This window comes from Dromaius novaehollandiae, chromosome 10 (assembly GCF_036370855.1).
Source record: "Dromaius novaehollandiae isolate bDroNov1 chromosome 10, bDroNov1.hap1, whole genome shotgun sequence".
Lineage (NCBI taxonomy): Eukaryota > Metazoa > Chordata > Aves > Casuariiformes > Dromaiidae > Dromaius > Dromaius novaehollandiae.
Window position 1 is genome coordinate 25,128,403 of NC_088107.1, and position 13,243 is coordinate 25,141,645.

Here is a 13,243-nt window from a genome sequence, read left to right on the forward strand (position 1 = left end):
GTACTTGCCTCCTCCTTGGCGTCTGGTCTTTATTTTATCAAATCCTTGGTTTCAGGATTAATTGACCTCAAGTCTGGCTGCTGCTCAGGTGCCCCACATCCTCACTTTCCATTTCTAGCTCTACCAGGTTGAGCCGTGATCGAACTTTAGGTGGTGACCCTAAATCGTGAGGGAGCTGGCAGCTATGAAAGACAACCACTGCTGTAAAGGTACAAGTGTCCAATTGCTTAAGCTTTCATCAGCATGTCATTGATTTCAGAACCCCAAACAGACCAGTCGCTCAGATGCGTATCCTGGTTCTGTCACAAGTCTGACTGTGCGAAATAGCACAGTGCCCGTGTGATTGAATCAACAGCTAGAACCAGCAGCCTGCCTCTGGCATCGCTCATCCTTGGGGAACAGCAGCAAGGGTCATCGTGGGGAGTAATGACTGCCAGAGAAAACCAGGGCAGGGATGTAGATGCCTTGTCTGTACAGACCTTTATTCACCAAAATTAGGTTTTTCAAAGTTCGAATTATCTTGGCCACCTGCTGAGCTCCTCTGTACTCCTTGCTTTGAAACTCTGATTTATGAAAGGACTTTATGAAGCTGATTGAAAATCTCTGACCGCTTCTAGCAGGGCGCAGGCACTCTGGGTTGCTTGAGCGGAAGCAGGTGCCTGGGTTTCCCCTCCTCCCCGTTGCCTCTTTCCTCCCTGTTGCCCTGTTTCTCCTGGCAGCGTGGGCAATGGGGCTGCACTGCAGCTGAGGCCAGCCCGGCCTCCATGGTCCCTTGGCGCAGGAGTATGAACACGGTTCTTTGAGCTGAGCCTATTACACTGCTGAATATTTTTCCACGTCCACCCAGTTTCCCCTGGTGGTCGTCAGTCACTCTATAAACGTCTCAGGCCCTTCTCGTGCTATTTGGAGGTTTACCATGGGCGGGTGCTTTCTCAGGCTGGGACTTGAGCCGCAGGAGGGTGGTGGCGGCGGCAGTAGGTCCTGTGACGCAGGCAGGCTGGGTTCTGGGAGAGCAGGGGAGGATGCAACATGCCGTGTGTTTGCTAGCACCGCTGAGCCCTCCAGGTCTCTCCGAGGACCAGAGCCCTGGCAGATTGTTCAGTGTTTCAAAATCAAGTGCACCAGAATGAGTTTAAATATTAAATCTACATTTCAAAGTCCTGTTATTACTTATTATGTTTTAATTGCTTCCCCTGCCCTTTGAATCAAAGTACAGCTTGTGGTGTAGAAACACAACTCGATCTGCTTGGAGCTGGGAGGCAGAGAACACCCACTGGATGCATTAGACCGTCCGGGGGAAGGATCCTGCAGTGATCCTAGGCTGCCTCCCCTGCCGCGTCTGGAGCTGGCTGCGTACTAACTCTGCATGCGAGGGGCAGAACAGACAGCAACTGACAGGCATCACTGTGGGAAGACGGGGAAAGGAAGGCAGGCTAGCAAAATTCCTTGTGCATCCTCATGAAGAGAGCCTATGCCAGCACATTATCTGCCAGCAGCAGATGTAAGCTCTCAAAAACAGCAGGGAGGATGTTGACTGCAACAATGCATCAAGGCTGCGGTTTGTAACCTCAATAGTAAGGCAGTTAACTTTTTTTTTTTAACAAAGACATTTTGATTGCCAAATCCATAACCATTAGCAGCTGTGGTTTTGAGCTGTTCCTTCCTCACACGTTGCAGTCTAGACCTGACAGGCTTTCAAACAAAAGTTTGGCTGCCGGCTTGTGTTTTTGTTTTTTTTTTGGTGAATCTGCTTTTTTTTTTTTCCTTTTGCCTCTTCTGTCGATTTGGATTGAACGTCATTGATTATCCGTTCTCTAACCCAGCCTTCCCAGAATGGCTCCACCGCTTTCGATGCGGTCTTCTGTGACTGAAGGCTGTGGCCAGCACCGCGTAGAGTTCCTCGGGTGCCCATTCGCAAGACGGCAGTCATGGATGTCTCTGCCTCCGGCTAGAAAAGTTGGCATTTCTAGAAATTTGGATCTACTTAGGGATTTCTATGTAGGAAAATTTATAACCAAAAGCCAGTTTGGTGTGTGCTAAGACAGAGGGAATAGGTCCTTAAAAGATGATGGCTGAAAATTTACTCAGAGTTGAAAGTGTGATGCATGCAAGAGCATGTTGTGAGGGAAATCAAAAGTCGAAGTAAATCTTGGTGCTCTGCAAGCACTTGACATAATTGGGAGTCTGAGTCAGGTCAGGGAGACATACATCGGTGGCAGAACCTGGATCTCCTGGCTCAGGTGATGCCTCTTTTTGCCAGCTGGGTGTCATCTTTGCTGCATAGTTAGTGCATATGTGCCCTGGAGCACTTCTCCAGAAGGCTGGATTGGGAAGATTGGCTAGCTCATCCCCCAAAGTGAACCTCTATGTAAAGAGATGGTAGGGACTACTGCTGCTAGAACAACAGATGGGGAAAATATGCTTCAGTATGACTGTCCTTGGAAAAGTGAGTAGGAAGGACAAAGCTTGGGCACGGAGGTTCTCCGTTATTGAAGGCTGGTTCTGCACATTGTGCGAAGGAGGTTGTTTGGTTTTTTTTCTTTCTCCTTGATACTAAATAATTCCTACCTGGTGGTGGACCAGCACTGGCCCAGGCCTGAGCACTTACCATTAACTGAGCTTCGAGCATTGGATCAGTTTCGTCTGCAGTGGTACTCGAGCAGCAATGTGGCAGTCTGTGGGGTAGCTGCAAGCAAGATTGAGCCTGCGGAACCGGGATTACCGCTGGCAAAGTGTGAACTGGAACTGGGGAGTCTGCAGAACTGACAGCTAGAGAAACGTATCTCTGCTGAGGAATGCTGTGTTTGAGGCTCAGTCTCCGTGAGGCCGGGAGAGACCCCCCTTGCTGCCCAAGGGCAGCATCTTTGAGCTCACATTTCGGGATGGGTTCTCCCCATGTTATAAAGAAAAGCTCCTCACTTGCCCCAGCCTTCAAAGCGGTGAGCAGCTCCGGGCGGGTGCAGCTCGCACGAGGAGGGTAATCTCGAGAGCAAGCAGAGCGAAACGTTGATGTCTTCCCCCAAAGCACGTAGTGAGCCAGTGGCAGAGCTGCTCCTGGCTGCCTTACCTCATTGCTCGCTCCTCCTCGGTTGCTGTTTTTGCCACAGCAGCGGTGAAGAAGCCAGGGATCTGGATGAGCATCATCCGTGTAATTTTCTGGGGCTCCAATTCTCCTGAACCTTGGCTGCCCAGGGACCGGTGTCCAGGTTGCAAGCGTTACCATAAATGCCCCTGTTTGGCTGCAGCAGCCCTGTTGCTTGCCAGAAACTACCGACTTTCTTTTCACTTTTGCAAACCACTAAAGAAACATTTTCTAGCTGGATGGTGAGCAATTTCCCTCAGGAGAGGAGGAGAAAATGGCTGTTTAGTAGTTAATTACCTGTTATGTTAGTCTGACAGCTATGAAGCTTATGAGGCATGAAAGAAGAGTGGATCCGCCTTTGCCACAAATCACCAAGAAAACTGGGTGAAGGAAGCTGCGCGGAGGCGGCAAGCGCTCGCAGACCTCCCCAGCCCTTCCCCTCTCGCAAGGGCACCGTTCGGCGCTCGCCTCCGTCTCCCGGGGAAGCGCTTCGCTTCCTGCTGCCCGGCTCGCGCACGGCCAGGCAGCTTCTCGTACCTCTTGGAGCAACCGTGGCAGAGCCCGGTGTGTGTTTCTGCCTGCTGGGGAAGGCTGATTTATTGCTGCGCGCAGGCCTGGTTACAGCAGCCCTGCTCTTTCAGAGGGACCCCGTCTCTGCCAAGATTTTTTTTTCCTGAATGCGTTTTACGGTGAGGAATAATCTAGCTCTCTTGCCAACACATGGGCTCTGCTTGCTTTTATTCTTTCCAGACGGTTTTGCTTTCCAGCGCTGCCTCTTTTATTTTGAAGCTCTTAGAGAGCAGCGGGGAAAGCAAGGCCAGGGCTCGAGCTGGTGTCCTGGACCAGCGTTGCCTGGCAGAGTTAGCTGTATTTCCCGTGCCGGACTCCAGAGAGGCATGCCAGGAAAATGATTCAAGCGTTTCCATTATTAACCTTACAGAACGGCTCTATCCCCTCAGCACAAGCTCCTTTTTGTGGTTCGGCGGGGCATCCGAATTCGCCGCCCTGGCGAGGCGCCAGGGCCCGAGGGCCACCCCTGACGGCCCGTAAAACGGAGCAGATGGCGGCTACCCCCCTCCCGGGGGACTACAGGTTCCAGCGTGCAATTCTCCGCGGTGCTCCGGCTCCGTCGGCAGCGTGCCGGGCCCCGCGCGCTCCACGGGCAGCGGCTCCGTGTTCGAGATGAGTGGAGGAGAGCCGGCTGCATTGCAGAGCTCTCTAGGCCACTCCGTGTTGGAGGCTGGGAGGGGGAAAACGCTGGGGTTATTTCTCCCGGGTGTTTTTAGACCGTGGCCTCTCCTGCAGCATTTGCTCGTTTCCTTCGCCTTTCGTGTCTGGAGGCCTTAATAAGACCAAGAGAGTAGCTTGAAAGGTCACTTAGCGGAGCTGCCGGGGAATATTTGTGCTTAGCGCTTTGTGCTGCTCCGTCACAGGCGGTGCCTTTGTTCCTTCCTCGGATTCACCGGAGCAGAGCTCATCTAGTTAGTGACGGTTTTGCTCCCCTGGCGCATTTGCCTTTGGCCGTTTCGATCCCCCGCCTTCGGTTCACGGCGTTCGGGCTCAAGCGGACGCAGCGTATCGGAGAGGGAGGAAGAAATGGAGGGTAGGAGAGCGCGGAGCAGGCTGGCCCGAGGGCAGCGTTTGCAGGTTCCCAAGGAAACGGCGTGGGGACCGCTTTGCCCGAAAGGTAGTCAGCTCAATGTGGGATCTTTGAGACGGACCGGCAATAAGAGAGAAATGAGAATAAAGGAGGAGTATCATCTGCGAGGAAAAAAAAATGATCCCAGGGCCTCCCACAGAGGAGGGACAGGGCTGAAGTCCAAATGGGTTTTGCACCCTGATGGTGGCTGCAGGGCACCTGGTCCCTCCAAGTGGACGTGGCCTTGGGGAGCATGGTGCACAGGCCACCCCGAGTGCTTTGGACCAAGAAGGCCAATATCCATGTCTTTTTTCCACTGCTGAGACAGGGGATCGGTACCGGCTAAGGGTACCTAACCCAGTGTTGTTACCAGCGATGTTTTGGGGCAGCCCGCATGGCCCCTAACTAAACCTGGCTGCAGGCTTTATGCGAACCAAGGGAAAAAATAGTTACCTTAACCGATCAGCTGCGGGGGGAAACGCAGCCCTCTGTAAACCAGGCTTCGGATGTCGCAGAAGATGGGTTTGTTTCTCTGCTGACCCTCAGCTGGCTTCTCCCCTCCTCTGCTCTTTCGCTGGGGGCTGCCGAGCGGGGAGGCTGGGCAGGCCTGTTTTTATCCCTGGTCTTGACAAGCTGGTGATGGGAGATGAGGGACGGCGCAAACGAAGTGTAGGGAACGTTCATTAGCAATTATCCCTGCCTGCAGCCCGATTGGGGTGGCTGCTGGGGACATCTGATAGCCACTTAATGTATGTTCAAAGCACTGGCTCCGGAGAGAGGGTGGGCGCTGGCAAAGCCGGTGGCTGGCTTGCCGCGGAGCCCAGCACACAGCTTACTTTTCCAGCTTGTACTCAGATGCTCCATTTAACCTCGAGCTCTTTCTGTGCGGTAAGCTGCCTGGAGATCCTTTTTTCTTTTCCTGCTAATCTCTTCACGGCTCGGATCTTGCAAACCTCTTAGTAGCAAATTGAAGTCCCCGTAGCGTGCTCGCGGAGCTAGGCGGTTGCATCTGCATGTGGCTGGAGCGAGCGAGGAGGGCTGTGGCGGTGCTGACAGCCCTACGGGGAGCGTGCGTGGTGTTTTGGACCGGTGCACGTGAGCAGCCACCTCGCCTGCAAGCCCTCTGCGCGGTGGCAGGAGGTCTGAAAGGAAACTCAGTCGTTTTTTGCACTGTAGTTGTATTGTGTGACCCCTTTCTTAAGAGCTTTCTTGCTCATCTGCAGGATTGGGAGGGTAGATTTTTTATTTTTATTTTTTTTCATGAAGTCCTATCTGGCCTCTGGTCTTTATTTGTTTTATTTGGAGTTTTACTAAAGGAAATTGCTGTTGTAGGCCCTCAGTACTGGCCATATCCTCTGTCTTCTCTCTCTGGCATGTTAGATGTGGCTTTTGGCCTTTCACTACAAGACTTAGGTTTGCGCAAGCACGGATGAGCAAAGGCTGTTCTTTATGGGGTGTTGGGGTCATGGGTAAATGTTTTCTGGGCTTCCTAAGCGTACTGCATGGCGTAGTCCTTGATGGTAGAGTGACTTGGCTGACCTGCTACAGTCCGAAGCAGGAACGTTGAGGGTTTGATGATCTGTTGATCCAGAAAAGTTGCAGACAGTTGATAAAAGCAATAGGACAGAAATCCCGTTGCCTTGGGGAAGTGTTTCTGGGAGAGGGAGAGAGAGGTTGGGATATCGTTTGAGAAAGAAATCGGATAGAAAGAATTGCCTACAACTGCACAGAGCGATAACTTTCTCTGTGTGACTGACAAGTGTAAATGTCACTAAAGGCCGTCCACATTTTAGTTCTTAAGTGTCAAAGGCACTTTGAGGAATAGATTTTTTTATTCATTAGGCACTTAGGCAGCTTTGAAAAATGTAACGGAGATGAATGTGTTTCATGTCTTGGCGCCAATGTCTCTGGAGAGCAGAAGTCAACCAAATAATTGCCTGTAGCAGAGGCATCTTTGGAGCATGGCAGGGAGTCACCAACTCCCTAGTGTTGAGCTGGGCTGCAGAAAGAGCGGTACAGGCGGAGGAGAGCTGTTCCGCCACGATACCTGTTGTGATCCTGTTGGTGACTAGACAAGACTGCGTGGCATTGCCTCTGTAGACACAATTGGTAGGTATCTACAGATGGCTTCACTATGTTGCCCATCCCCAGGAAGGTGAACGTGTGTGATGTTGAGAGAGCGTGCTGTTTAGGGGACTAAATAACAACAGTGAGAGATTTCAGCTGGGACATATTGGCACCTCTAGTGATATCGTCTATAGTGGCAATTTCTAAACACATTAAATAATGAAGCTAGTTCCAGGTGTACCAGGGGAGAGGCTGTGCTCTTGGTCCTAGTGATGCGTTTTGTGGCCAAAGAATATTTGGCCCTTTCTCCATTCAGTTTGCAGGCGGTGGTTTCAAGAGATGCAGTGGGCACGTCCAACCGCTCCCTGCTAGAGAGCTGGAGTACTGATTTCCTGCCGCCTCCGGCCGCACACTGCTGTCGTTTGCCTTCCTCCAGCAGCGAGGCTCACCGGACCCTTCTTGGAGCCATTTTAGCCCATTAACCTGGCAGAACACAGACTTTGTCAAAAACCTCCGAATTTTCTGCTGGATGAATGAGTTGAATTGACTTGTGGAAGGGACTGGAGGGATGTGGCTGTGCAGCTGGGAACAGGGGACGAGCAAAGCCTGACCATTAGATTGGCTCAACTGCTTGTGAAAATGCAGCCCCGATTTCCCCACCTTGGTGCATCTTCTTGTCTCTGGGCGGAGGAGGGGGTTATGGCTTTTGCTCAGCTCCAGCAGACGGAAGTCTTCTGCCTTTGTTGTTCACCAGACCTGGTGAAGAGATTTCCTGGGTAAGGACGATGGAAAGCCTTAAGCGTAGTGACTTGACAAGGGACTCCTTCCCTGTCTCCTGGGAGGGAGATGCCAGAGGAAGGACTGAGGCTTTTAAAATGCAGGACACAGAGGCTGAGCGGATTTGGCATATGTACAGAACCGTACCCTGGGAGAGGAGATGAAGGGCTGTAACATAGAGGAAGCCTCTAAAAGCAGGGTCAAAAGAGCAGCAGAAACCCAAGTCACAGCTGTGGCATCCATCTCGGCCTCGAGATTGGATTGAGCCTTTTTTGCTGAAGGTTTGATCCTGTCCCAGAGGAAATCCAACTGTTAGCGGAGGAACCAACCTGTTACTTTCACTGCTGATGCCTGGATACCTGTTATGGGGAAATTCCCGATGTGGAGGCTTAGAGGATGTGGCAGCAGTGCTGTGATGCCCAGATCCAGTCTGTGCAATGGTGCCTGACTGGTTGAGGAGGGCAGATTTGGGGAGCAGCTGTACTCCAGGCAGCAAGATGGTGGCACATCGGTCCATGACACACAACTTTGAAGAAGTCACTGGCTGAACCAGGGATAACGGTGTGGGGATGGACAACCTCTGTGACCAGGTTTGGACTGTGGCTTAGGCGCCACAGCTATGTTGTGTGACCTTCAGCGGCCGTGCTGGCGCGGGAGCTGCTGGCTAAGTCGGATCCCTGACTACGGAAGAGAGAGCAGCCACCCGTGTAGTACTGAGAGCAACGAAGCAGAGCCAGGATTTTGCGGTCACCGGGCGTTCTGGTGACACCATGCCTGGGGTGTTCATATCGGCTCTTTCCAACCTTCCCAAATCCTCCCTCCCTGCAGAGGGGAAGTGAAAATACTTGGCATTAGCACAGGGTAGTGGAAAGAAGTCGAGTAACGTGGCTTTGCAAAAAGAAACCTGTCCGACCCCAGATCAGGACAGCAGGGCGTCTGTGCGCCGTGCAGATCAGCGCAGCACGCTCTCCCCTGCCGCAGGTGTTATGCAGTGCACTTAAGTGCACATACGTCTCTGGCTAGGTGAACGTGCCCCACACCGCTATAAAACGAGGGGGCTGGAAACGCTTTCCCAATGGATCCAATCCTAGTGTCAGGCTTCTATAAATCTCCCCTAACTGCTGGCAGCGCTGCCAAACCCTGCTGCAGCACAGGAAAAGTGGGTTGCTCCCGGCTCTGCTCTCTGTGCCCAGCTGTTCCAGGGCAAATCCAAACTCATCTTGGCAGATTGGTGAAAGAGGGAGAGCTTTTCAAACACTCAGCCTAGAAGTCATTTGTTAGTAACAAATGGGGGATTTGCCAGGACACGCTCCTCCATCTGGTCTGGCATCCTGTCCCAAACAGCAGCCTTCATGGATCTGCTTGAGGAAGGTAGGGGGGAAAGCAGGCATTTTTCCCATGGAAGGGAAACTGCTTCCTCGTGGCGTGCCCTAGCTTCTGCGCCTGGAGGGACAGATAGCCCTGTCTGTGTGCATCTGTCAGCACAAGATCTGCAGCTGATGGAGAATCTGAAGTGATGGGTAGTATATATTTTTTTATGATAGTTCTGCATTTCACTTCCAAACGTGGGTGAGACTGAGCTGCATCCAACAGGACTTCCATGCACTTCCCTTGCTCAGTGTTTTTTCTTTTTTTTTGCCCATGGTTAATGAGAGAAGAGCTCTGTTTATACTCTTCCTGTATAAATTCCCCAATGTTTTCATCACAGTGAAATCTCCCTGTAAACTTTGCTCTGCCAGGGCAGAGCTCTCGTTGATATGTTCAGTAAAGCCCTGTTTTCTGTTGGTGGCATTTGGCTGTTCCCCCCTTAGATGCAGACAGTTCTTGGGGACTGTGTGTTTCGCAGCAGGACGGTGCGTACTCTGTGCAGCTACAGGGAAATCTCAAAGTGATTAAGCGCAACTGTTTGGTCTGAGCTCGTATCTGCTCCGTCGGGAATAGATGTGGATATATCCATGACGGGCAGCTGGAGGGGGTGCTGTGGCTGCTGGTGGGCTATTTCGGTTGAGGTGCTGGTGTGTCACTCAAAGCCAGCTGTGGTTTGGTGGGGCCACCATCCAGAGGGACAACCCGCATCCCTGTTCAGCTGAACCCGGGAACACCTTGGGCTGCAAATCAGCTTCAGGCTTGTTAGCACCAGCACAAAGTAGGCGGTGAGAAGGCAAGCTTGGGAGGGCAGCGTCCCAGACTGCCTTTTTAGCAACAGCCCGCACTTTAGCTCAGCGTAAGCCAGCTGTGAAACCACACCTTTAGGCAGCTAAACACAGGTCTGCACTAAGTGAGCTGGAAAGGGTTAGGGAGCGCTCAGGGAAGCGGCTCTGGGGGCAGATCGGAAAAGGCAGCAAGCTCCGCCAGAGGCGTGATGAGAAGAGGCTTAGCGAGGGGCTCTCTGTCCCTCTGACAGCTGGGTCTGCTGAGGAGGTCTGGTTAGGGCCCAGAACTGCAGTTGTACTGCTTCCGTTCAAAGCTCCTGAACTGGCTTAGCCTGAACTGGTACAACCAGTGTATATAACCGATCTCTTAACTAATGTTTTGTCTGGAAGCCCTTGCTTTTGTGCCGTTTCTGTGCGTTGAGTTCTTTCTGTGCCCACTGCAGTGTCTCTGACTTTGTTTTGTGTCTGTGTGTTTCACAGTATCCGGAGTTGAGCCAGGAGTCTGGGTCTCCATTTGTCTTCATCTGCACTAATCCCCAGGAGATGATTGTGAAGTTTCCCATCAAAGGCAAACACAAAATCTGTAAGTAGTAAAGTTTCCACAGATGCCCCCCTCGGCCCTCCTTGCCTGCTCTCATCGCCACCTCTGCTTGCCTTTGCCATATGGGTTCGCAACCTTTGCCCCATGCTCTTTGATCTGTAGGTGTTTGTTTAATGATTCAAATACATCTGTAATATTTTTGTCTCCAGTTCCCCTTTCCCCAGATGTTGCTTCCTTCCAAATACATGCCTCTTCCTGTCTCTGCAAGCGCTTGGGAGTCGGGGAGCGCTCACATGCTATGAGGAAACACATGTCTGCAGCTGATCTGCTCCTGGCGTGAGCGCTCGCAGCCTGGGTCAGGACACGAGGCACAAGTCTCGCTTGGCCCTCGCAAGAGGGGAGGAATGTGGCGATCCTCAGGGCGATCCGTTCTAGCTACTTGCTGTCGTTTCGAAACTGTGCGCTCGCCCGTCGGGAGGGGAGGGCCGGGCTGAAGCAGCAAGGGCTGCGGGTCCAGATGGAGGTACCGCCGCAGCCGAGCTGCGGGCTGGCAGGATGGGATGTCCTGGCAGAGCTTGCAGGGAAGCGCTACGGCATCTGTCCGTGCTGCGCTTGCCAGTGTTGTTAGTCCCTTTTATGAGCCACCAGCCCTCCGCAGGCTGCCAGTTATTCCTGCCCGCTGCTGTAAAAAGAAGGGAAGATGGATGCAGCAGCTGGGGAGCCTGTAGTCAGCTCCATCCTTATTAGCAGCTTCCCCACCACACAGCCTGGGGAAGGCACTGTACATGCTTTCAGGGGATGTGAAAAATTAATTTGACAGGCTAAAAGCAGCATAAGCAGAAATAGTCTTGGCTGTTTGTTTAGCAGAGCTGATGACTGGGTTTTCTTTCTCATTTGCAGCCTGGTTCTCTGGGAGTAGTTACCTAGCGGCGCGGCAGCAGCAGGGTTTCTCAGGACCGGTTAATAAGGCCTTTTGAAGCACAGTGGGGTCTTTTCTCTCTGCGCTCAGGCAGAGGAGCGGTGCCCTCCCACGGCTTCGATCTCTCCTCGGGCGGTCAGGGTATGCCTTCCCCGCGGTGGCAGCGAGCAGGTGGAAGGGCAAAGCAATTTGCTTTATCCCCTGGCTTTTGTAGCGAGATCTGGGAGGTGCGTTCAGCCAGTGGCAACGAATAATGCTTGGTGACCTGCAGCTGCAGAGCTCAGTGAGGGCTCAGGCCTTGCCAGCGGCACCGAAGACCCCAGGGACGGGTCTTTTCCAGCGTGCTGGGGAGCAGGCGAGACTGTGCTGAGTTATTTAGGATGGAAATGTCTTTGCTGTGCTCGAACAGCCTCACAGCCGTTGTGTGCTGGGACAGCCGCTGCCTCCTCCCTTTTTTAGCCGCTGCCTGCTCTGGTTCAGGCTGTCACACGCCACCATGCCGCTTCCCCGCCACGTCTGCCTCTGCCGAGCTGGCTGCGGGGAGAGCCGATGCGTGCCGCGTGAGCGCGGAGCGGCTGACTTCCGCGCGTCCGCTTCCCCGGGCGCGAGCGCTCCCTGCTCCCCCCCATCTGTCACATCGTGTCCTTTGTGTTGTGACAGTTTCCTGCTTGGAGAAGGATCAGTCTAACAGCCTGGAAGGAAGCCGGCTGTGCTGGCGGCTGCCCGCGGGTCCCGCTCCCACTGCTGGCCTTGCCTTTCCTGGCCTCCTCCTGACAGGATCTGTCACGAGAGCGCAGGAGCAGCAGCGGGGAGATTGTGGAGTTGCATGTTCCCCTCCGGGGGAGATGTAGTCGTTCCAGGTCGCGCAGACAATATTTGTGACAGATGGGGGAAGGAGCAGGGAAGCCTTTGACCTTTCCTTGTGGTAACACGCTGTTTTAATCGGAGCTGGCTTCAGATCTAATACAGTCAAAAACATAACTCGCCGCGCTGGAAGGAGAGCAGGGAGGCAGGCACCGGCTCAGGCTCCACCTGAGCTCGCTGGCCTGCCCCAGTCTCCTTGAATCCTGGCTCAATCCCTGACAAAATGCCAGTTTGTCTTGTTGGGAAGCCAAGCCGGAGCAGCTTTTGTTGCCAGATAACAGCATGGACCTCACCGCAATGACATCTGAATGCCTCTCCGCTGCAAATTAGTTGTTTCTAGCAGCCTGGGGAAGGAGAAAAGTAACACAGCTTAATTCACTGCCAGGGTTATTGTTTGCGTGCAAGGGCTGGGCACGGTTTGTGTCACGTTTCTGCCACAGCTTTCCCCAAGCGTGTTCCTGCTTGGTTTCGTTGTGCGAGGACAAAGCCCATCCATGGCTCTCGTGGGAGACTTCCTCATATCTTGGCAAAGCTTCCCTGAAGTCCCCCTTGAACAACCCACCCCCCCGAACACCTGACAGCACTGTTCTCCTGGAAGAGCACGGAGGGAGACGCAGAGGCAGGAGAGGGGACGCACCATGGTAGTGACTGCGGGATGAGAGTCCTTAAATCATCCAGCATAAAGGGAAGGCGACCCCTGAGGCTGTCGCCTTATTTTTATCCTTTTCCTAAAGGTTACCCCCGTGATGTGTTATCTTTGCCAGCTTACAGAGCAGAGGAGCCTCTCGATCAGTTTGGGGGACCAGGAGGAGCCGGCAGGCCGTGTTAAGCTCTGGATGTGACAGAGCTTTGGTGGTGGCAGACCAGAGTGTGGAGCGAGTGTGAACTCACTGCCTTTCTCCTGCCCCAAACCCCACCGTTTCGCGACTCGGTGGTCTGACACGCTGCTCCTGAACAGTCTGGCTTAGGCTTCCTGGGCACCCAATCTCTTGCCATTTCCATCCATTGCAAGAGGGGCTTATTCCATATCCTCATGCAGGTGTGGAAAATTTCTTTTATATCGGGTGCCAGAGGGGGCAGAGGGATGATGGGTTCCCCAGACCTTGTGTGACAGCATCTTCTGACCTCTGCAGCTCGGGGCAAGAACGCTGTCTAAGAAACCCGCTTCAAGTAATGTCCTGCTTTGCCCTTCCTGTTGGCC

The 13,243-nt window shown here is 53.1% G+C and overlaps 1 protein-coding gene across 3 annotated transcripts in view; it reads left to right on the top strand.

The window, feature by feature from the left end:
• Positions 1 to 13,243, top strand: part of TRIP4 (thyroid hormone receptor interactor 4) — a 37,658-nt gene that overhangs the window by 22,180 nt on the left and 2,235 nt on the right. For all 3 annotated transcript variants that reach the window (XM_026116279.2, XM_026116271.2, XM_026116287.2), the window contains exon 12: positions 10,199 to 10,301. In XM_026116279.2, the coding sequence (XP_025972064.2) occupies positions 10,199 to 10,301 (103 nt within the window). The remainder of the gene's footprint in view (positions 1 to 10,198; positions 10,302 to 13,243) is intronic.